Source organism: Oncorhynchus kisutch, linkage group LG4 (genome assembly GCF_002021735.2).
Source record: "Oncorhynchus kisutch isolate 150728-3 linkage group LG4, Okis_V2, whole genome shotgun sequence".
Taxonomy (NCBI): domain Eukaryota; kingdom Metazoa; phylum Chordata; class Actinopteri; order Salmoniformes; family Salmonidae; genus Oncorhynchus; species Oncorhynchus kisutch.
In genome coordinates this window covers 56,838,826-56,864,072 of record NC_034177.2, presented here as the reverse complement: position 1 = coordinate 56,864,072, position 25,247 = coordinate 56,838,826, and the positions used below count along the sequence as shown (strand labels likewise).

Here is a 25,247-nt window from a genome sequence, read left to right as displayed (position 1 = left end):
AGCCTATTCCTGCTTTTGATGAACCTTTTCAGCAGGGTTCTGGTGGATTGTGTTGGTCCTTTGCCCAAAAGCAAAGAGTGGTAACCAGTTTCTCTTAACCATCATGTGCGCTGCCACTTGTTTCCCTGAGGCCATTTCATTGAGGAAAATCATGTCTCCTAGTATTTAAGGCACTGGTGAAAAAAAGTTCAACATTTTGGATGATGCCCATTGCCCCTCTAGTGCCTACCACCCAGTGTCTCAAGGTGCTGTGGAGAGATTTTGTCAGACTTTGAAGTCGAACTTACTGCTTTGAGTTTGAGAAAGACTGGGAGGAAGGGGTCTTGTGCTGTTTGCAGCGTGGGAGGCTGTTCAGGAGTCTCTCAGGTTTTAGTCCGAATGAGCTTGTTTGGACGTGTCAGAAATCCTTTTGAGCTTGTTGAGCGAGAGGTTGTTGCAGGGTGACACATTAAACACACAAACAAATCGATACAGATTTTGCCAATGAGAATCTGCGGAAGGCGTAAATATAAATGAAAAGTTTGGTACGCTCGAAAGGCCAAAGCCAACTTTCGATGTGGGTGACCAAGTCCTGGTTTTGTTGCCCGTTCTGTGGTCTCCTTTGCAAGCTTGCTTTTTAGGCCCTTTCCCCATAGTGGAAAATTTGTAATATGGAATATGTCATTGCCACACCGAAGCAGAGGGGAAAAAAACATGGCTATGTCATGTCAACATGTTAAAACCAGTGGAGGCTGATGACCAGGGGAGGACAGCTCATACTAATGGAAGAAATGGAATGGTATTAAACACATCAAAGATGTGGTGTCCATGTGCTTCATACCACTCAATTGACTCCATTTTGTTCTCTCCTCAGCAGCCTTCACTGGTTCAAACCATACTTCACCTACTACGATTGGGCGGAGAAGTCTGTGGAAACCGGTAGGGATGTTCTGCCCGTGTCCACTGCTGTCACCGTTAACTATAGTCTTCCTCGAGCACGAGAAAAGCCCAATACACTTTGGTACGGCTGCTTAACTCTGAGATTCTAGAAAACCTTGATGTTTTTTGGCACACTTGTCTCTGGGGGGGAAAAAGGCGGTATTGTTGTACTGCTTTTAGAATTTATTTATGTTGTGAAATGGAAGTTGTTTTCTGTTGTTTGTGATCAAACTTGTTCAACAAAAATATATGGAATATATTTGTGGTCTTACAGGCTTTGGTTATTCTATGTATATTTCAAGGTTGGACCTTAGCACGTTGGGCGCACCGATTTGGTGCCACCTCGTTAGCCAGTAATTGTTACACCTGTGCTGGCTTGTCATCTTGTTAGTCAGAAGGTGTTTCAACTATGCCGGCACATGTGATATTTAAGAGTGTCTGGCCCAGTGCTCCAGTTGCCCTGAGCGATTATGGAGGGTTAACGTCTTTTAGTTGTCTCTCCCTATTTTGATTTCTAATCAACAATCCTTTGTCTGATCTTCCCTGTCGTTTTGGGCCCAATGAGTGTCTTTCAGAACCCCTCCGAGAACCCCACCTGTTTCATTTCAGTTAGACTTTGTTGGTATTTTTGATTTCTTGTTTGAGAATGTAATTATGGGCAAGGGGTTGCCTAGCAGTGTACGTGCCCAATCCACCAGGGGTCTGGCAAGGTCTTGGGTGTTTAAATGGTTGACTGTAGGAGATATTTGTGCTGCAGGGAGTTGGGCATCACCATACACGAGTTTGGCGTCGCCACACTCTTTTTGGGGCATGATTATATTTCCTCATGGTGTATTGTACTGTATTTGGCTGACGGTTAGGGAATGGAACGTAATGACTATAACTACTGTTCTCTGAAAGGGGGAAACGAGGTACAACACCTGTTAATAATTTGAATGAATGAATCCGAGCCTCACGCGTATCACCTGTGGAAAGCGGGACTTCCAGCTAGGCACGGATTTCATTGGATTTGTCAGGTGTGATTTGTAAATCCTTCAACTGAAGTTGTGAGATTGCGACTCCACATAGTGTGTTGTACCTTGTTTCCCTCCTTCAGGGAACAGTAGTCATAGTCATACATTTATGATTTGCAACTCAACAAATCCTGTTTAAATCATATTTACTCTACCTGCCGGCAGACCATGGCACGTGACAGGGGTTCACCGTGGAAAAGAAGGGGAGAAACAGAAAAAAAGGACATACAGTGCCTTCAGAAAGTATTCACACCCCTTTACTTTTTCCACATATTGTGTTACTGAGTGAATTCAAAGGTTTCACTGGCCAGCACCCAATACCGCATATCAAAGTGGAATTATGTTTTTAGAAATGTTTACAAATTTGCTTAACAAGTCACAAGTCACTCTGTGCAATAATAGTGTTTTAACATACGTTTTGAAATATTATCTCTGTACCCCACACATACAATTATCTGTAAGGTCCCTCACTCAAGCAGTGAATTTCAAACAGATTCAACCACAAAGATCAGGGAGGTTTTCCAATGCCCTGCAAAGAAGGGTGGCCTAGTTAAAGTTTTGACTTAAATCGTTTTGAAAATCTATGGAATGTGAAAATATTTTACAATCCAAATGTGCCAAGCTCTTAGAATGTGAATGTTTTCCGAAAGGGACTTTCTTTATTCAAAAGAAAGGGCAAGACTTGCTGAAAAAAATAGCTTACAGTCTCGGTTTTACACATTTTCTCAAATGTTTTTCAAAGAGTAACTAGTTGCATCATAGATGCACTCAATTCCATAAGGTTAATTAAATGCTGCGTCACGTTTCAAAGCTTTCTATTAGCCGAACTCCATTGAAGTTCTAGGTCCCTACAGAACCCCTATAACTTCCTTTTAGGCCAGAGGTCAACTCACACTTTGTTTGTATTCTCCCAGGCAACCATTTTCACCAGCCTCAACAAAAATTGTAGTTTTCCCCAGTTTTTCCCCCAGTCCTTAAAGTAAAATGAAGTGGTCATTGATTTCGAATCACCAAATGATAGGAGGATGAGGCTCCATGAAAAATAGTGTGGTGAGGGAGGAAAGGAAAGTCTGGGATTCTTTACACCAGAGATAACATGCCATGTCTCGCAATGCAACAGTGCTGACAAATGAGCAGGCCAACACAATGTGATTGAGTGAGCTCGCTAATGTGGAGAAGAGAGCTTAGTGGCCATTAAACTTTATAGAGCCCGGTGACTTTGTGTGTGTGTGTGTGGGAGGGAGGGAGAACGTGTCTGTGAGAACTATTGTAACTATTGTTTGTTTGAGAAATATTGTGTATGTCTGAGACGGCTGCTTGCTTTCCTAATGGTACACAGATGAGTGTTTTGTTATAGGAGAGGGAGAGCTGTAGAGGAACTGATGGGTGCCATGTGTGAGAGTGAGGAGGACTAGGAAGTTACTAAATGGAGCAGTACACCTTCTGTATCTGTATGACACGTCTGCACTCTCTAGACGTGTGTGTGTGTGTGTGTGTGTGTGTGTGTGTGTCTGCAAGCATTACATACAAAAATATGGTGTGTGTTTGTGCGTGTGTATTGAGATATGCGTGTGTTTTTGTGTGTATGCCTGCTGTACAGTGTGTTTGTGGCCAGACTGGGGTCAGGGCTGCCAGACTTCATGAGAGCAGGCTGGTGAGTGACTGAGTGGAGACATAAGTGGAAAAACGCTCTGCTGCTCAGCCCTCTGGGTAAGTTTACCCAGCAGCACCCTGCTTATGAGTGCCTGGCATGGTAACAGGAGAGAGGGAGGGATCGTAGTGCCAGCTCTGCCAAACCAGACCTCATAGCCACAGTTTGCCTGCCACTGTTCTTACTACATCTCACTGTCACTTTCCCCCCCATTTCAATGTCAAATTATGTCATTTGATATCCTTCATGTTCCAGTGTAAGATGTTTTATATTCATAAACCATGTTTGAGTTAGCTCTGCCACAAAGCAAATAAATTAAGTAATCTAATAGTGGGTGATGTTGTCCTGTTCATTAACTCGTTAATTCATTTTTTTTGGACAGTTTAGAAAAGTGTTTCATTTGCTGTCCCTTCTGCAATAATGCACTTTGCAAGATTGGGGTCAATTCAGTGCTCTGGTTGAATGGCACGTGGAGTGACCACACTCCACCTGTGTCTATGTATGTTAGTAGTGCTGGAGTACATATTGGTCAGGTGTAGTAGTAGTAGTAGGAGTAGGAGTAGGAGTAGGAGTAGTGTGAGCCTCAGTAGGAGTAGTGTGAGCCTCAGTAGTAGGAGTAGTGTGAGCCTCAGTAGTAGGAGTAGTGTGAGCCTCAGTAGTAGGAGTAGTGTGAGCCTCAGTAGTAGGAGTAGTGTGAGCCTCAGTAGTAGGAGTAGTGTGAGCCTCAGTAGTAGGAGTAGTGTGAGCCTCAGTAGTAGGAGTAGTGTGAGCCTCAGTAGTAGGAGTAGTGTGAGCCTCAGTAGTAGGAGTAGTGTGAGCCTCAGTAGTAGGAGTAGTGTGAGCCTCAGTAGTAGGAGTAGTGTGAGCCTCAGTAGTAGGAGTAGTGTGAGCCTCAGTAGTAGGAGTAGTGTGAGCCTCAGTAGTAGGAGTAGTGTGAGCCTCAGTAGTAGGAGTAGTGTGAGCCTCAGTAGTAGGAGTAGTGTGAGCCTCAGTAGTAGTAGTAGTAGTAGTAGTAGTGTGAGCCTCAGTAGGAGGAGGAGTAGTAGTGTGAGCCTCAGTAGGAGGAGGAGTAGTAGTGTGAGCCTCAGTAGGAGGAGGAGTAGTAGTGTGAGCCTCAGTAGGAGGAGGAGTAGTAGTGTGAGCCTCAGTAGGAGGAGGAGTAGTAGTGTGAGCCTCGGTAGGAGGAGGAGTAGTAGTGTGAGCCTCGGTAGGAGGAGGAGTAGTAGTGTGAGCCTCGGTAGGAGGAGGAGTAGTAGTGTGAGCCTCAGTAGGAGGAGGAGTAGTAGTGTGAGCCTCAGTAGGAGGAGGAGTAGTAGTGTGAGCCTCAGTAGGAGGAGGAGTAGTAGTGTGAGCCTCAGTAGGAGGAGGAGTAGTAGTGTGAGCCTCAGTAGGAGGAGGAGTAGTAGTGTGAGCCTCAGTAGGAGGAGGAGTAGTAGTGTGAGCCTCAGTAGGAGGAGGAGTAGTAGTAGTGTGAGCCTCAGTAGGAGTAGTAGTGTGAGCCTCAGTAGGAGTAGGAGTAGTAGTGTGAGCCTCAGTAGGAGTAGTGGACAGGGAGAGATTAGGAGCAGCATGATAAGATGTGTGGCATTTTGCTCCTGCTGTTTTAAGTAATTCTTTCCAGCCTCTCCTCCCCTGTCCTGATGCGGGTTTTAGTGCCACAGGGAGCACTGTTTGATACTTTTATAGATCACAACCAGACCACACAGTGATAACGGTAATAACACATACGGGGTATGCGTTCATTGATCGGTTGTTATTCTGGAATAGAGGAGTGTACAAAATTGCTTTTGTACACTCTTCTCTTTATGGATTTCGTGTTTGTGTGTAACCACCTGTTTTATGCACATACTAATGGAGTGTGACTTAAGTTTGCAGAGTTACACTCACTCTCTCTGCATATACATACAGTACACTGAGTGTACAAAACATTGATGCACCCCATTTGCCCTCAGAACAGACTCAGTTCTTCAGGGCATGGACTCTACAGGTGTCAAAAGCGTTCCATAGAGATTCTGGCCCATGTTGACTCCAATGCTTCCCACAGTTTTGTCGAGTTAGCTGTCCTTTGGGTAGTGCACCATTCTTGATGCACGGGTAACTGTTGAGCATGACAAACCCAGCAGCGTTGCAGTTCTTGACATTCATCATGGAGCACCTGACACCTACTACCATACCCCGTTCAAAAGGCACTTCAATCTTTTGTCTTGCCCATTCACACGATGAATGGCACAGGTACAGTGCATTCCAAAAGTATTCAGACACCTTGACTTATCTACATCTTATTTTAAAATTGATTAAATACATTTGAAAAATCCTCAATATAGACACACTACCACATAATTACAAAGCGAAAACAGGTATTTAGAAATGTTTTGCAATTGTATTCAGACAATTTGCTATGAGACTCAACATTGAGCTTAAAGTGCATCATGTTTCCATTGATCATCCTTGATCTGTTTCTACAAGTTGATTTGGAGTGCACCTGTGGTAAATTCAATTGATGGATTTTTTATTTTTATTGAACCTTTGTTTAACTTGGCAAGTCAGTTAAGAACAAATTCTTATTTACAATGATGGCCTAGGAACAGTAGGGGAACTACCTTGTTCAGGGGAAGAACGACAGATTTTTACCTTGTCAGCTTGTTGATTCGATCTAGCAAACATTCGGTTACTGGCCCAATGCTCTAACCACTAGGCTACCTGCCGCCCAACATTATTTGGAAAGGCACACATCTGTCTATATAAGGTCCCACAGTTGACCGTGCAAAAACCAAGCCATGAGGTCGAAGGAATTGTCCCGTATAGCTACGGGACAGGATTGTGTCGAGGCATAGTTCTGGGGATGGGTACCGAAACATTACTGCAGCGTAGAAGGTCCCCAAGTACTCACTGGCCTCCATTCTTAAATGGAACAAGTTTGGAACCACCAAGACTCTTCCTGGAGCTGGCAGCCTGGGAAAACTAAGCAATTGTGGGAGAATGGCCTTGATCAGGGAGGTGAACAAGGACCCAATGGTCACTCTGACAGAGCTCTTTAGTTTCCAGAGAACCGTCTCTGCAGCACTCCACCAATCAGGCCAGATGGAAGCAACTCCTCAGTAAAAGGCACATGACAGCCCGCTTGGCATTTGCCAAAAGGCATCTAAAGGACTCTGACGAAACCAAGATTGAACTATTTGGCCTGAATGCCAAGCGTCACGTCTGACGGAAACCTGGCACCATCCCTACGGTGAAGTATGGTGGTGGCAGCATCATACCGTAGGATGTTTTTCAGCGGCAGGGACTGGGAGACCAGTCAGGATCGAGGGGAAAGATGAACAGAGCAAAGTACAGAGATCCTTGATGTTAACCTGCTCCAGAGCGCTCAGGACCTCAGACTGGGTTGAAGGTTCACCTTCCAACATGACAACGACCCTAAGCACACAGCCAAGACAACGCAGGAGTGGCTTTGGGACAAGGCTCTGAATGTCCTTGAGCAGCCCCCAGCCAGAGCCCGGACTTGAACCCGATCAAATATCGTTGGAGTAGGGTTGCACATTTTGGGGGAATATTCAGTGGTGGAAACATAATAATGGGAATTAATGGTAATATATGCAAATTAATATACCATTTTAAATGTTTTTTACGTTTTATTTATAGATATATATATATATATACTGCTCAAAAAAATAAAGGGAACACTAAAATAACACATCCTAGATCTGAATGAATGAAATATTCTTATTAAATACTTTTTTATTTACATAGTTGAATGTGCTGACAACAAAATCACACACACATTATCAATGGAAATCAAATGTATCAACCCATGGAGGTCTGAATTTGGAGTCACTCAAAATGAAAGTGGAAAACCACACTACAGGCTGATCCAACTTTGATGTAATGTCCTTAAAACAAGCCAAAATGAGGCTCAGTAGTGTGTGTGGCCTCCATGTGCCTGTATGACCTCCCTACAACGCCTGGGCATGCTCCTGATGAGGTGGCGGATGGTCTCCTGAGGGATCTCCTCCCAGACCTGGACTAAAGCATCTGCCAACTCCTGGACAGTCTGTGGTGCAACGTGGCGTTGGTGGATGGAGCGAGACATGATGTCCCAGATGTACTCAATTGGATTCAGGTCTGGGGAACGGGCGGGCCAGTCCATAGCATCAATGTCTTCCTCTTGCAGGAACTGCTGACACACTCCAGCCACATGAGGTCTAGCATTGTCTTGCATTAGGAGGAACCCAGGGCCAACCGCACCAGCATATGGTCTCACAAGGGGTCTGAGGATCTCATCTCGGTACCTAATGGCAGTCAGGCTACCTCTGGCGAGCACATGGAGGGCTGTGCGGCCCCCCAAAGAAATGCCACCCCACACCATGACTGACCCACCGCCAAACCGGTCATGCTGGAGGATGTCGCAGGCAGCAGAACGTTCTCCACGGCGTCTCCAGACTGTCAAGTCTGTCACATGTGCTCAGTGTGAACCTGCTTTCACCTGTGAAGAGCACAGGGCGCCAGTGGCGAATTTGCCAATCTTGGTGTTCTCTGGCAAATGCCAAACGTCCTGCACGGTGTTGGGCTGTAAGCACAACCCCCACCTGTGGACGTCGGGCCCTCATACCACCCTCATGGAGTCTGTTTCTGACCGTTTGAGCAGACACATACACATTTGTGGCCTGCTGGAGGTCATTTTGCAGGGCTCTGGCAGTGCTCCTCTGTTAATGTAATTTAATTATGTGTTTTCATTAATTGAAAATGCTTAATCTATTTTACGAGAATTTGTAAGATTCTTGTTTGCATAAAATAGACGGGGACCAGCCATTTCAATAATAGGTAACAGAATTTATTATCGGAGCGCGTTACCACGAGCAACAGTTTATATACAATAACAGGCAATGAAATGACGTCATAACAGAATCCCCTCTTGACCGGGACAAAGTGAGGTTAATAGTTCATTCTAACTTACTAACATACTCACAGGTCACACAACATAACTGAATTAACTTTTGACCCCCCCCAACATTATCGATCACCACTTAGCTGACAGGTCTAATTAACAGAACCTAGGAATGCACTCACTTCCTTATCTAAAACACCCTAGAGCTCAGTTTCGTCGGTTCAACCATAGGTTAACTACATTATCTGTTTACTTAATCCACAACCCATTTGTTTCTTCCTAGTTGGAATGGTATTCATTAACTTTAATTACTCCTTGTCCGTGTCACACAATCCCTTCTTATGAACTCATATTGTTAATCAGATATAATAAAACAGAGTATAAGTTTACTTAGTTACAGTTCTATTTGAAATGGGGATATTATTTATTCATAATAATTCTAACATCCTCCTTGCACAAAGGCGGAGGTATCGGTCCTGCTGCTGGGTTGTTGCCCTCCTACGGCCTCCTCCACGTCTCCTGATGTACTGGCCTGTCTCCTGGTAGCGCCTCCATGCTCTGGACACTATGTTGACAGACACAGCAAATCTTCTTGCCACAGCTCGCATTGATGTGCCATCCTGGATGAGCTGCACTACCTGAGCCACTTGTGTGGGTTGTAGACTCCGTCTCATGCTACCACTAGAGTGAAAGCACCGCCAGCATTCAAAAGTGACCAAAACATCAGCCAGGAAGCATAGGAACTGAGAAGTGGTCTTTGGTCACCACCTGCATAACTACTCCTTTATTGGGGGTGTCTTGCTAATTGCCTATAATTTCTACCTGTTTGTCTATTCCATTTGCACAACAGCATGTGAAATTGATTGTCAATCAGTGTTGCTTCCTAAGTGGACAGTTTGATTTCACAGAAGTGTGATTGACTTGGAGTTACATTGTGTTGTTTAAGTGTTCCCTTTATTTTTTTGAGTAGTGTGTGTGTGTGTGTGTGTGTATATCAGCTCATCTGCAAGGTAGAGACCAGTGTATCTGTTGTCTGTGCTCTTGTAGAATTTCTGATTCCAGGAGGACCATGAGATTTTGCTATCGATAAGGTGTCTGATTCATAATTTCCATCTCGAATAGAAGTAGAGGGACTTTTGTCAGAAGTTGCTTGTTGTGAGTGCTGAGGGAACTTTATGCACTTGGCCAGATGATTCTGCTTCTTTGTTGCATTCTTCACATATGATTTGGCCCAGTATTTGCAAATGTACACAGCTTTTCTTTATACATTATCTGTAGTGAAATGTCTCATCAGATAGTGCCTGTGGTATGTTCCTATAAAGATTAGATTAAAAAATAATTGTTATTATATATATATACACAATTCCATGTACAGATAAATAGTTAAGCAGTTAGATTAAACAACTTATTTGTAAGATAAATGTTTTAAAATGAAACATGTATGGAAACGGGTGAATTAACACTGTTAGCAGGCTCAAGCAAGCTAAAACCTACATGGTAGCAAAAACCAACTATCAGAAATGGTTAACAAATTATTTCAACACACTTTGCTGCTACTATTTACTAGTTAACGAAAAATCTTGTGTCAAAAAAGATATTTACCCCACCCAGTATTGTAATCAAAACTTACCAGAAAGCATGTAGTCCTTGGCTCAGGCAGTTTAGTAGTGTGGGCTCAATAGCATCTCATTAGTGTGCAAGATCTTGAGAATCAGCTGTACCTGTGATGGAAGAATGCACTGGTTTGCAATTCCATTGATTTGGGGATAGTTTAACCAAAATATGCCGCAAGACCTACGATTGCCTTGTGTATCCCACAAAAAAAGGTTCACTGTTATAAGCTAACTTTTTGGATTAATTTAAGCAAAATTCCCGGGCTTAACATCCCATGGAAAATGTCAGACCCTTTGCAAACCCTACTCTGGTGAGACCTGAAAAAAGCTGTTCAGCGATCTTCCCCATCGAACCTGACAGAGCTTGAGTGGATCTGCAGAGGGGAATGGAAGAAACTCCCGAAATACTGGTGTGCTAAGCTTTTAGCGTCATAACCAAGACGACTAGAAGTTGTAATTGCTGCCAAAGGTGCTTCAACAAAGTACTGAGTAACATGCTGAACAGACCAGACAAGTCACGTGTGCGAGCGTCGCAAAATGCATTTAGATATCAATGTTATTAAATTATTGCACCCACACTGCTTGCACGCGCCAACGAGCGTCTGCGATGCCAAGGGCTAAAATATAACTCCTTTTTATTTCTGACGCATATCGCGCTGAAAGTCCTGCCTCTCCTCATTGGTTTATAGAAGCAGGTACCCACGTGCCATCTCCTCATTGGTTATACCCATGTGGGTGATTGATAGACAAACTGTTTTGCCGGTGGTCGTGGTAATACTATGAAAGTGTAGATGCCGATCACCATATAAGTTCAAAGATGAAACAGCCTGGAAGGAGGTGAGATGACTAGAAAGGATTCGGTTGGCCGTTTTATGTGTGAATTAATTGTCGGAGAAGAGCACCTTGGGCATATCAGGTAAAATAACTCCATGTTTATATCCCAGGACAAATTAGCTAGCAACAGCAAGCTAGCTAAATAGGACAAATTAGCGAGCAAGTCCAAGCTAACTAGCTAAATTGCCATACATGTTTAATGGCTTTTCGACCTGTCCCCAAATTAATGACATTGGTTCAGATTTTGTTTTGATAATTTAACCTGCGTGTCGTGAACGCGTTTGGTGTAGGGGGACAAAATACATTTATGCACAATAGCGCATGCGCGCAGCCGGTTTTGGGTTCCGTGTAATATTAGTTTTTTTATTTTATACAATTTGCTAACATTTCTAAATTTGTTTGCTTTGTCATTATGGGGTATTGGGGGGGGGGGGGGGATATTTAATCCATTTTAGGATAAGACAAACGTAACAATGTGGGAAAAGTCAAGGTGTCTGACTTTATGAATGCACTGTATACGATCAGGATTTTTTTTTTTTTTTTTACAAAATACCCCATATTTTAATACTGTATACAAAAGGGAGAACACCTTTGTGTTCGTGAGAGTCTTTCCACAGAGTGTTCGTAGTTTGTAGGCCAAACCATTCGGACGCTACAGACATTTCCACGAGAAGACCGATTTTTGGGAAGTCTCATGGTCTGAGAAACACCGCTGTAGATCTGCCACCTTTCACCATAGGTATGGAAGGGCAATATCGGCGGATGTGGTAGCGCTCTGTGTAGAAGGTTTGGCTTGGAGAGGTTTTTTCACCTGGTCAGACAACTGTTGTGTTGTGCACAACAGTTGTGAAATCCACAAGCGAAGAGAAAAGATGAGTGTGCGTAGATGCGAGAAGGAGTTAAACAACTAGCAAAGTGATGATGCTTTTTGTTTGCGTCTGCTATGAAAATGAACTGTGTGCACGGGTGATCAGGGTTGCATTCATTCCGCCAATTCAAAACGTTTCTTAAACTGAAGCAAGCGGAACTGATGGACCTACCTGAATTTGTCCATTAGAAACTCTTGTTTTGGACTAATGATTACACCCTAGATCAGCTAAATGCAGGAAACCGTGTACACGGTGGTATTGAATGTGTCAACATGGTTACTGGGTGAATGGAATATGAATGACAGTCATCCAATATGCTGTAATACTAAGGCCATGCTCATAAAAAAAAAGAATGTAAATCTTTGACTGCACCGACCGCCGCTGGTATGATCCTCAAGACATCCTCTCTATGGCATACTGAATTTACTCTCCATTTGATATATTACATCTAAATAAGCACAGGAATGGGAGTGTTACACCACAAGAGACAGTTACTGGGAAAATGTATGGTTTTCATTTGAAACTCGTGGCCTATAGAGATTAAGTGACCCTCATATCTAACTGTTTATTTTTCTCCCTTTTCTTTCTCTTGGCGCTGGCTGCTCGTCCCTCCTCTACAGTTCAGGAGATTTCTCTGTGACTCACCACTTGAGGTACGTACCCCTGCCCTCCTGTTGACTCTACATACTTCTACATTTCCAAAGTGTATAAATTACTCCCAATGCCTGATTCACACTACTGAGATGTACTGGCCTGTTTACGCATCCACTATAGTTGCTGGAACCGTGCTAGAATGGACAATGTGAAAAGAAAATATCTGAGTTAGCAAAGTACAGTTTTGAAAAAGAATGTGCAAATATTGTACAAATTGTATTGATCACATACACATGGTTACCAGATATTATTGCAAGTGGAGCGAAATGCTTATGCTTCTAGATCCAACAGTGCTTTAGTATCTAACAGGTAATATCTAACAATTCCACAACAAAATCTAATACATACAATCTAGTAAAGGAATGGGATAAGAATATAGAAATATAAAATATATGGATGAGCAGTGAGAGAGCGGCTAAGATGCAATAGATAGTCTAGTATCTAAGATTTCTTTGTCTTGTCTCGTCCCATGTATATATCTTTTTATACATTTATTTTTCTTCGCATTCTTTTTAATATTTTTCCTGAACCTCACCTTCAAAATACTCTCCTGCAACTCGCCTCACCCAATGTGGTGTGGATCTTTTTTTTTCTAAAGTATTTCTATTTTCCTCCGAACTGGAATACCTCAACTGATGCTAGATAGCTAACTAGCTACCAGCTATCAGTCAGCCAACCTTTAGCTCGGAAAGCTCTCGCCTATTTTTCTCTCCGTATCCCCGGATTCCTACCGCAAACTCTGAACCCTTTCATATGGATCATGGCAGCTAGCTAACCGCAACCCGGGTTGACTACTCCTGGCTAACGTTTTCATCCCGGAGCAAGCACCAACTAGCCTGGGGCTATCCCAAGCTAGACCCATCTCCCGACTAGGGCTCCTGGGCTACTCCTGAAGCCCACTCCTCGACTACAATATCCGGACCCCTTCTACTGCCGGTACGGGGCACAGAACCCTGCCGATCCTTCACGACTGGAATACCGACATAATCTGCCCGAGGATCCCAAAAGGGCCCGTCAGGCGCGACGTCCCCTGAAGGCCCATTCTGCTAACCGCGGCCTGCAAGCTATCTATAGCATATTGGACTGTTAGCTGATCCACCGGCCAGTTTCTTGGACTACTATACCAATTTTGCCAATTGAACTTGGACCCATCTGCTACTTGGAACCCTACTAATTCCACGACTGGTCTATCGATGTCAGACTTGTCGCCATCGCAACGTCCCTCTAAGGCCCTTATGCTAGCTTGCTAGCCCCGGCCTGCTAACTGCTCCCACCGGCCTGCTAACTGTCTGAATCGCCGTGTCCCCAGCCAGCCCACCCACTCACTGGACCCAACGATCACTTGGCTACGCATGCCTCTCCATATTATCAATATGCCTTGTCCATTAGTGTCCTGATTAGTGATCACTGTCTTATTTCACTGCAGAGCCTATAGCCCTGCTCAATATGCCTTAACCAACCATGTTGTTCCACCTCCCACATATGCGATATCACCTGGTTTAAACGTCTCTAGAGACTATATCTCTCTCTACATTACTCCAATGCCTAGGTTTGCCTCCAATGTACTCTTCCTACCATACCTTTGTCTGTACGTTATGCCTTGAATCTATGCTTTCGTGCCCAGAAACCTGCTCCCTTTACTCTTTGTTCCGAACATGCTAGACGGCCAGTTCTTATAGCCTATAGCCGTACCCTTTTCCTACTTCTCCTCTGTTCCTCTGGTGATGTAGAGGTTAATCCAGGACCTGCAGTGCCTAGCTCCACTCCTACTCCCCAGGTGCTCTCATTTGCTGACTTCTGTAACCGTAAAAGCCTTTGTTTCATGCATGTTAACATTAGAAGCCTACTCCCTAAGTTTGCTTTATTCACTGCTTTAGCACATTCTGCCAACCCAGATGTCTTAGCCGTGTTTGATTCCTGGCTTAGGAAAACCACCAAAAATCCTGAAATTTCCATCCCTAACTATAACATTTTCCGCCAAGATTGAACTGCCAAAGGGGGCGGTGTTGCAATCTACTGCAGAGAGAGCCTGCAAAGTGCTGTCTTTACTATCCAGGTCCCAAACAATTCCAGATTCTGCTTTTAAAAATGCACCTTTCCAGAAACATGTCTCTCACCGTTGCCACTTGCTATAGACCACCCTCTGCCCCCAGCTGTGCCCTGGACACCATATGTGAATTGATTGCACCCCATCTATCTTCTGAACTCGTGCTACTAGGTGACCTAAACTGGGACGTGCTTAACACCCCGGCCATCCTACAATCTAAGCTTGATGCCCTCAATCTCACACAAATTATCAATGAACCTAACAGCAACAACCCCAAATCTGTAAACACGGGCACCCTCCTAGATCTCATCCTAACCAACTCGCCCTCCAAATACACCTCAACCAAGATCTCAGTGATCACTGTCTCATTGCCTGCATCCGTAATGGGTCTGCGATCAAACGACCACCCCTCATCACTGTCAAACGCTCCCTAAAACACTTCTGCGAACAGGCCTTTCTAATTGACCTGGCCCGGGTATCCTGGAATGACTTTGACATTTTTCTACGGCTGGCCATGCTTCCCACCTGGCTGCCCCTACCCCGGTCAACAGCCCTGCGTTCCCCACAGCAACTCGCCCAAACCCCCCCCCACTTCTCCTGCTATGCAATCTGGTTTCAGAGCTGGTATGGGTGCACCTCAGCCACGCTCAAGGTCCTAAATTATATCATATCCGCCATCGTTAAGAGACATTACTGTGCAGCCGTATTCATCGACCTGGCTAAGGCTTTCGACTCGGTCTATCACCACATTCTTATTGGCAGACTTCACAGCCTTGGTTTCTCAAATCATTGCCTCGCTTCACCAACTACTTCTCAGAGTTCAGTGTGTCAAATCGGTGGGCCTGTTGTCCGGACCTCTGGCGGTCTCTGAGGGTGCCACAAGGTTAAATTCTCTGGCCGACTCTTCTCTGTCGCTCTCGCTGCTGGTGATTCTTTGACCCACCTCTACGCAGACGACACCATTCTGTATACCTCTGGGCCTTCGTTGGACACTGTGTTAATAGTTAGGGATAGGCGGGACGCAAATGTCTCTACTGGCCAATTGCCAGGGAAAATGCAGAGTGCCTGGGGCGGCAGGGTAGCCTAGTGGTTAGAGCGTTGGACTAGTAACCGGAAGGTTGCAAGTTCAAACCCCCGAGCTGGCAAGGTACAAATCTGTCGTTCTGCCACTGAACAGGCAGTTAACCCACTGTTCCTAGGCCGTCATTGAAAATAAGAATTTGTTCTTAACTGACTTGCCTGGTTAAATAAAGGTAAAATTCTAAAATAAAATTCAACTTTCGTTAAATCCCACTTGTAATTAAAACTACACTCGTTGTGAATCCAGCCAACATGTCAGATTTAAAAAATGCTTTTGGCGAAAACATAAGAAGCTCTTATCTGATAGCCTGCACCATCTGCACCAGCAGTAAACAAAGGGGTTAGCATATTTCAACCCTGCAGGCGCTACACAAAACGCTGAAATAAAATATAAAACATGCATTACCTTTGACAAGCTTATTTTGTTGGCACTCCAATATGTCCCATAAACATCACAATTGGTCCTTTTGTTCGATTAATTCTATCCATATATATCCAAAATGTCCATTTATAAAGCGTGTTTGATCCAGAAAAAACAGCTTACAAAAAACGCAATGTCACTACAAAATTCTTCAAAGGTTGCCTATAAACTTTGCCAAAATATTTCAAACTACTTTTGTAATACAACTTTAGGTATTTTTAAACGTTAATAATCGATCAAATTGTAGACTGGTCTTTCTGTGTTCAATACAGGAATGAAAACAAACAGCGAAACTTTTTATGTCTTGCGCAACTCTCAACAGTGTACCAGTTCCTAGTTGGCCTACTTCTTCATTGCACAAAGGAATAACCTCAACCAAATTCCAAAGACTGGTGACATCCAGTGGAAGCGGTAGGAACTGAAAACAGGTTCCTAAGAAATATCCCTGGGCAAGTCAGGGAACAGAGAGGGGAAAAAAAATTCTGAACATTTAGTCCTCGGGGTTTTTCCTGCTACATAAGCTGTTATACTCGCAGACATGATTCAAACCGTTTTAGAAACTTCAGTGTTTTCTATCCAAATCTATGAATAATATGCATATCTTATATTCTTGGCATGAGTAGCAGGAAGTTGAAATTGGGCACGCTATTTATCCAAAAGCCAAAATTCTGCCCCCTAGCCCCAAGACCTTTAGATGAGATTCAATGCCATATAACTCTCCTTCCGTGGCCTCCAACTGCTCTTAAATGCATGTAAAATTAAATGCATGCTCTTAAACCGATCGCTGCCCGCCCGTCCAGCATCATTACTCTGAACAGTTCTGACTTAGAATATGTGGACAACTACATACCTAGGTGTCTGGTTAGACTGTAAACTGTTCTTCCAGACTCACATTAAACATCTCCAATCCAATATTAAATCTAGAATCGGCTTCCTATTTCTCAAGAAGGCATCCTTACCCATCAAACATACCCTCGTAAAACTGACCATCCTACCGATCCTCGACTTCGATGTCATTTCACAAAATAGCCTCAAACACTCTACTCAACAAATTGGATGCAGTCTATCACAGTGCCATCCGTTTTGTCAGTCACCAAAGCCCCATATACTACCCACCACTGCGACTTGTATGATCTCGTTGGCTTTCCCTCGCTTCATACTCCTCTCCAAACCCACTGACTCCAGGTCATCAACAAGTCTCTGCTAGGTAAAGCCCCGCCTTATCTCATCTCACTGGTCACCATAGCAGCGCCCACCCGTAACACGCGCTCCAGCAGGTATATCTCACTGGTCACCCCCAAAGTCAATTCTTTCTTTTGCCGCCTCTCCTTCCAGTTCTCTGCTGCCAATGACTGGAACGACTAAAATATCATTTTACATTGCCGCGTTACGTTCAGTAGTTCTAAAACATGCGGTGATTGTGCAAAGAGCCACATCTATTTAGAGAAATACTCATTATAAATGTTGATGAAAATACAACTGTTATACATGGAATTAGATATGTACTTCTCCTTAATGCAACCGCTGTGTTAGATTTCAAAAAAGCTTTACAGAAAAAGCAAACCATGCAATAATCTGAGTACAGCGTTCAGACAACAAAGCAGCCAAAAAGATATCCGCCATATTGGGTGGTCGACATTAGTCAGAAAATAGCATAATAAATATTCACTTTCCTTTGATCTTCATCAGAATGCACTCCCAGGAATTGCAGTTCCACAATAAATGTTGTGTCGATAATGTCCATTTATTTCCAAATAGCTTCTTTTGTTATGACGTTTGGTAAACAAATCCAAAAGCGCGTTCAGGTCCAGCCGAACGTCGGACGAAAGGTTCCGTTAAAGCCCGTAGAAACTTGTCAAACTAAGTATAGAATCAATCTTTAGGATGTTATCATAAATCTTCAATAATGTTCCAACCGGAGAATTCCTCTGTCTGTAGAAAAGCAGGGCCTGTGGAAATCTGCCAGACACCTGGCTCATTCCTCTCTCATTCAGTTCCACTTCATAGTAGAATCCTCAAACAAAGTTCTAAAGACTGTTGACATCTAGTGGAAGCCTTAGGAAGTGCAACAACCAATATCCCACTGTATCTTCAATAGGGGCTGAGTGTTCTGCTTTATTCACCACACTGTCTGTGTCGGTGGACCATTTCAGTTTGTCCGTGATGTGTACACCGAGGAACTTAACTTTCCACCGTCTCCACTGCTATCCCGTCGATGTGGATAGGGGCGTGCTTCCTTTGCTGTTTCCTGACACCACACTTCGAGGGCCCTCACCACCTCCCTGTAGGCTGTCTCGTCGTTGTTGGTAATCAAGCCTACCATTGTGGTCGTCTGCAAACTTGGCGATTTGAGTTGGAGGTGTGCATGGAGGTGTACCACGCAGTCGTGGGTGAACAGGGAGTACAGGAGGGGGCTAAGAACGCGCCCCAGTGTTGAGGATCAGCAGAGTGGAAATATTGTTTCCTACCTTCACCACCTGTGGGTTGCCCGTCAGGAAGTCCAGGACCCAGTTTCGCAAGGTGTGGTCAAGACCCATGGACGCTGAGCTGTAGTCAATGAACAGCATTCTTACGTAAGTATTCCTGTTGTCCAGATGGGATATATGGCAGTGTGATGGCGATTGCATCGTCGGTGAACCTATTGGGGAGGTAAGCAAATTTAAGTTGGTCGAGGGTGGCAGGTAAGGTCTAGGTGAAATGATCCTTGACTAGTCTCTCAAAGCACTTCATGATGACAAGTGAGTGCTACGGGCCATCTTAAAGCATGTGGGGACAGCAGACAGGGATAGGGATTGATTTAATTTGTCCGTAAACACACCAGCATGCTCTGAGGACGCAGCTAGGGATGCCGCCAGGGCTGGCAGCCTTGCGAGGGTTAACACATTTAAATGTTTTACTCACGTCGGCCACGAAGGAGGAGAGCCCACAGTCTTTGGTAGCGGTTTGCGTCGGTGGCACTGTGTTGTCCTCAAAGCGCGCAAAGAAGTTGTTTAATTTGTCTGGGAGTAAGACGTCGATATCCGCAACGGCTGGTTTTCTTTTTGTAATCCGTATTGTCTGGAGACCCTGCAACATACGTCTCATCTTTGAGCCGTTGTATTGTGACTCCACTTTGTCAATATACTGACACTTTTTCTTGTTTATTTTCCTTGGCGGGAATAACTACACTGTTTTGTATTCGGCCATATTCCCAGTTGCCTTGCCACGATTAAATATCGGGGTACGTTAAGTTTTCCTATTGGTCAGACCTATTGGATAGACCTAAGCACGGGCACTTCCTGTTTTAGTTTCTGCCTAAAGCAGCGTTTCTTAAACTTTTTCAGCCTGGGACCTAAATTAGAAATTCTGTTTTCCTGGGACCCGAGCTTATGAAAACATGCAACTATATGTATAACAAATATAATAAAGACAAATAACAATGAAATTAAATATAAATAGCTTACATGTTTATTTTTCCCAGTTACAAGCACTGTTTAGGTTGGAACTGTTGCTGTTAAAATATAATAAATGATTTTAATTCTGAACTGGAATCAACTGATTTATCACATCAGATAGATGTAAACCAGAACACAAACACAAAGCACTAATGAGGGGCGGCAGGGTAGCCTAGTGGTTAGAGCATTGGACTAGCAACTGAAAGGTTGAAAGATTGCAAGTTCATCTCCCCGAGCCGACAAGGCAGTTAACCCACTGTTCCTAGGCCGTCATTGAAAATAAGAATTTGTTCTTAACTGACTTGCCTAGTTAAATAAAGGTAAAATTTAAAAAACGAGAGATTTGTGGCTGGTTGACGCTTCAACAAGCATATCTATTCTGGGCTCAGTTTTTGACAGTGTAACCCTTTACTTGATTTAAGTATGCCAGAGTTGAGAACCCTGACTCATAGATATGTGGTGCCAAACTGGATCAGAACATCTACTGCTTTTTCAGTCAAGCAGGAGACCACTTCCTGCTATAGATGAGCAATTCAGAACTGCTAGAGTGTTTTCCTCAAAAACATTTTGGTTCAATCTGTTTATTCCAGTTCAGAATACATTGTTTTACTCTATTTTAACAGCAGTAGTTCCAACCTATACTTGTTTTCTTCAATAATTTCTATAGTAAGATGTACAGTAGGCCTGCTCATTTTTCATCTTCATATGTACTGTTACTTAGGGTTGCATTTTCAGTAGCTGGCTAACTTTACCTTGCTAGCTGTTAGCTATTAGGGGGATTGTTTTACTACTTTGAGAGATAGTGCTCCCCTATTTCTGCTGATCACCCGTTATAAAATAACAACAATGCCTTGCTTGCTGACTAAATTTTCCACTGTCAAAAAACTGTTTCCTGAGGCATTCTGCCCTGTTCTGAAATAACTCCCTGTGTTTACTGTCATGCTCAGTGTTGCCAGATCCATCTAAAACTTCTAGCCCAATGACCTCTGAAAACCTGCACACAAGGCCTGAAAACTAGCCCGAAAAAATGTTTTCGCAGCAAGAGAGGAGTTGACACATTTATCCATGAAACCCTTTTTCCATAACGTTATCGAGCGAATTAAGGAATTTCTACATACTTTTTAATGACGAAGAAGCTAAATTAGTTTTTCCATCAGAGTAATAAATCTTGAATGTTTAAGAATGTCGCAAGACAAAAAATCAATCACCCTTAAACTCTCCAGATCATTTTCTGTCAATGGATGTCAATTTAACTGGTTTTGACTGCTATGATTAAACAATAAAGCCCTAGGAGGTGTGGTATATGGCAAATTTACCACAGTTAATGGCTGTACTTTGGACATAGCCCTTATTAGCCATGGTATATTGGCCATACACCACAAAACCCTGAGGAGCCTGATTGCTATTATAAACTGGATAACAATGTAATTAGAGCATACTCCTGAGTGGCACAGCGGTCTGAGGCACTGCAAGCAAGAGGCGCAAGAGGCGTCACTATTGAACCTGGTTCGAATCCAGGCTGGATCACATCTGGCTGTGATTGGGAGTCCCATAGGGCGATGCACAATTGGCCCAGCGTTGTCTGTCATTATGAATTTGTTCTTAATTGACTTGTCTAGTTAAATATATTTAAAAAATATCTATATTCTATATGGTAGAATCTAGTTAGCGGACACAAGCACAGGTCTAATAACAGTTCGGTAGGCAATCAGAGCTATAGTATTGTTTATAGGCTACCTGCATCTTGCTGAGCTAGATGGAGGTAGTCTATAGCCCCTGAAAAGGCCAACATCTAATTTCAGGGAAAAGTCCACAATGAAACTAACATTTAAATGTGGAGAATGATACATTCACGATAGAGCTGTGACCATGATCACAATTGATAACTTCCCATTTTCCCCATAACAGAAGCATGCGAGGGAGTTCCATAACATCCATTTTAAATTTCCACTCGCTTAGCACTCCTTAGATCCTTAGAACTGAGCATGAGTAAAACACTTTGCTTGATACGGTTCTCCATTAGAAGTCGACATTTCACCAAGGTGGCATAGCAGTTCAGACGTCTTTTGTCCTCGTCTTGTCGTGTCCTGTGTGTGTGTGTGTGTATATATATATATATATATATATATATATATATATATATATATATATATATATATATATATATATATATATATATTTACAACTTTTTTCACATACATTTAATTTTTATTTTCCATCAACTCATCTTCAAAACACTCTCCTGCAACCCGCCTCACCAATTTACATTTATAAAAAAGTATTATTTACCTCAAATCTGTAATCCTCCAAGAAGCTAGCCAGAAACTCCAAGAAGCTAGCCTGAAACTAGCCAGAAGCTAATACAGAAGCTAATCAGAAGCTAGTTCAGAAGCTAGTTAGCTCCTTTACTGGCAAATCGTTAGTATTCAGCTAACCACGGTTTGTGGTCATCAGCTATCCTTTAGCTCGAAAATCTATCGCCAGTTCTGTACGGCGCAGCGCGGCTCGGAACGGAACATACCGGACCAATTTTTCTCTCCATGTCCCTGGATTTCGACTACTCTCTGGACATTCATACCCAGATCTCACAGCTAGCTAGTCACACGGATAGCAGCTATCGGCCTTCGTCGATTCCGGAGCAAACATCAATTATTCCGGAGCTAGCCAGCTCCGTCAATCACTCCTGAGTTCCATCAATCACTCCTGGGCTGCAGTCACCTATCCGGACCCGTTTTACTGCCTACGCGGAGCCCCACCGGGCCTTCACAACTGGACTGCCGACGTTATCTACCCGAAGGAGATCCGGCTGGCTCCTCCGTCGCGACGTTACCTGAACGCCCATCTGCGGCCTGCTAACCGTTAGCTGTCTTACCGGCTGCTATCTGAATAGACAATCGGACAATTTATTTATTTTTATTATTATTATGTTTTCTTCTTGGGCCTCTATAACTATATCTATTGTTTTTTAGTTTTGTTGTTGTTGTGTGATTTGGATTAATCCCCTCTACCACACGGAACCCCACTAATCTACTGACGGAACGCAAGAGGTGGCTAACAACAGACCTCCATCCTATGCTAGCTTGCGACCGATGGCCTGGCTAGCTGTCTAAATCACCGTGACCCCCAACCAACCTCTCCACTCACTGGACCCTTTTGATCACTCGACTAAGCATGCCTCTCCTTAATGTGAATATGTCTTGTCCATTGCTGTTCTGGTTAGTGTTTATTGGCTTATTTCACTGTAGAGCCTCTAGTCCTGCTCACTATACCTTATCCAACCTATTAGTTCCACCACCCACACATGCAATGACATCTCCTGGTTTCAATGATGTTTCTAGAGACAATATCTCTCTCATCACTCAATACCTAGGTTTACCTCCACTGTATTCACATCCTACCATACCTTTGTCTGTACATTATACCTTGATGCTATTTTATCGCCCCCAGAAACCTCCTTTTACTCTTTACTCCTTTTACTCCTTGTTCCAGACGTTCTAGACAACCAATTCTCATAGCTTTTAGCCGTACCCTTATTCTACTCCTCCTATGTTCCTCTGGCGATGTAGAGGTGAATCCAGGCCCTGCAGTGCCTAGCTCCACTCCTATTCCCCAGGCGCTCTCTTTTGACGACTTCTGTAACCGTAATAGCCTTGGTTTCATGCATGTTAACATTAGAAGCCTCTTCCCTAAGTTTGTTCTATTCACTGCTTTAGCACACTCTGCCAACCCGGATGTTCTAGCTGTGTCTGAATCCTGGCTTAGGAAGACCACCAAAAATTCTGACATTTTAATTCCAAACTACAACATTTTCAGACAAGATAGAACTGCCAAAGGGGGCGGTGTTGCAATCTACTGCAAAGATAGCCTGCAGAGTTCTGTCCTACTATCCAGGTCTGTACCCAAACAATTTGAACTTCTACTTTTAAAAATCCACCTCTCTAAAAACAAGTCACCGTTGCCGCCTGCTATAGACCACCCTCTGCCCCCAGCTGTGCTCTGGACACCATATGTGAACTGATTGCCCCCCATCTATCTTCAGAGTTCGTGCTGCTAGGCGACCTAAACTGGAACATGCTTAACACCCCAGCCATCCTACAATCTAAACTTGATGCCCTCAATCTCACACAAATTATCAATGAACCTACCAGGTACCTCCCCAAAGCCTTAAACACGGGCACCCTCATAGATATCATCCTAACCAACTTCCCCTCTAAATACAACTCTGCTGTCTTCAACCAAGATCTCAGTGATCACTGCCTCATTGCCTGCATCCGTAATGGGTCAGCGGTCAAACGACCTCCACTCATCACTGTAAAACGCTCCCTGAAACACTTCTGCGAGCAGGCCTTTCTAATCGACCTTGCCGGGGTATCCTGGAAGGATATTGATCTCATCCCGTCAGTAGAGGATGCCTGGATATTTTTTTTAAATGCCTTCCTAACCATCTTAAATAAACATGCCCCATTCAAGAAATTTAGAACCAGGAACAGATATAGCCCTTGGTTCTCCCCAGACCTGACTGCCCTTAACCAACACAAAAACATCCTATGGCATTCTGCATTAGCATCGAACAGTCCCCGTGATATGCAGCTGTTCAGGGAAGCTAGAAACCCTTATACACAGGCAGTTAGAAAAGCCAAGGCTAGCTTTTTCAAGCAGAAATTTGCTTCCTGCAACACTAACTCCAAAAAGTTCTGGGACACTGTAAAGTCCATGGAGAATAAGAACACCTCCTCTCAGCTGCCCACTGCACTGAAGATAGGAAACACTGTCACCACTGATAAATCCACCATAATTGAGAATTTCAATAAGCATTTTTCTACGGCTGGCCATGCTTTCCACCTGGCTACTCCTACCCTGTTCTGAAAGAGCTGCAAAATCTGGACCCCCAAATCAGCCGGGCTAGACAATCTGGACCCTTTCTAAAATTATCTGCCGAAATTGTTGCCACCCCTATTACTAGCCTGTTCAACCTCTCTTTCGTGTCGTCTGAGATTCCCAAAGATTGGAAAGCAGCTGTGGTCATCCCCCTCTTCAAAGGGGGGGACACTCTTGACCCAAACTGCTACAGACCTATATCTATCCTACCGTGCCTTTCTAAGGTCTTCGAAAGCCAAGTCAACAAACAGATTACCGACCATTTCGAATCTCACCATACCTTCTCTGCTATGCAATCTGGTTTCAGAGCTGGTCATGGGTGCACCTCAGCCACGCTCAAGGTCCTAAACGATATCTTAACCGCCATCGATAAGAAACATTACTGTGCAGCCGTATTCATTGATCTGGCCAAGGCTTTCGACTCTGTCAATCACCACATCCTCATCGGCAGACTCGACAGCCTTGGTTTCTCAAATGATTGCCTCGCCTGGTTCACCAACTACTTCTCTGATAGAGTTCAGTGTGTCAAATCGGAGGGTCTGCTGTCCGGACCTCTGGCAGTCTCTATGGGGGTGCCACAGGGTTCAATTCTTGGACCGACTCTCTTCTCTGTATACATCAATGAGGTCGCTCTTGCTGCTGGTGAGTCCCTGATCCACCTCTACGCAGACGACACCATTCTGTATACTTCCGGCCCTTCTTTGGACACTGTGTTAACAACCCTCCAGGCAAGCTTCAATGCCATACAACTCTCCTTCCGTGGCCTCCAATTACTCTTAAATACAAGTAAAACTAAATGCATGCTCTTCAACCGATCGCCACCTGCACCTACCCACCTGTCCAACATCACTACTCTGGACGGCTCTGACTTAGAATACGTGGACAACTACAAATACTTAGGTGTCTGGTTAGACTGTAAACTCTCCTTCCAGACCCATATCAAACATCTCCAA

The 25,247-nt window shown here is 43.8% G+C and overlaps 1 protein-coding gene across 3 annotated transcripts in view; it reads left to right on the top strand.

The window, feature by feature from the left end:
• ate1 (arginyltransferase 1) overlaps positions 1-25,247 on the top strand; it is a 185,337-nt gene that overhangs the window by 77,124 nt on the left and 82,966 nt on the right. For all 3 annotated transcript variants that reach the window (XM_020481341.2, XM_020481340.2, XM_031823250.1), the window contains one exon: positions 12,401-12,433. In XM_020481341.2, coding sequence (XP_020336930.1) covers positions 12,401-12,433 — 33 coding nt within the window. The remainder of the gene's footprint in view (positions 1-12,400; positions 12,434-25,247) is intronic.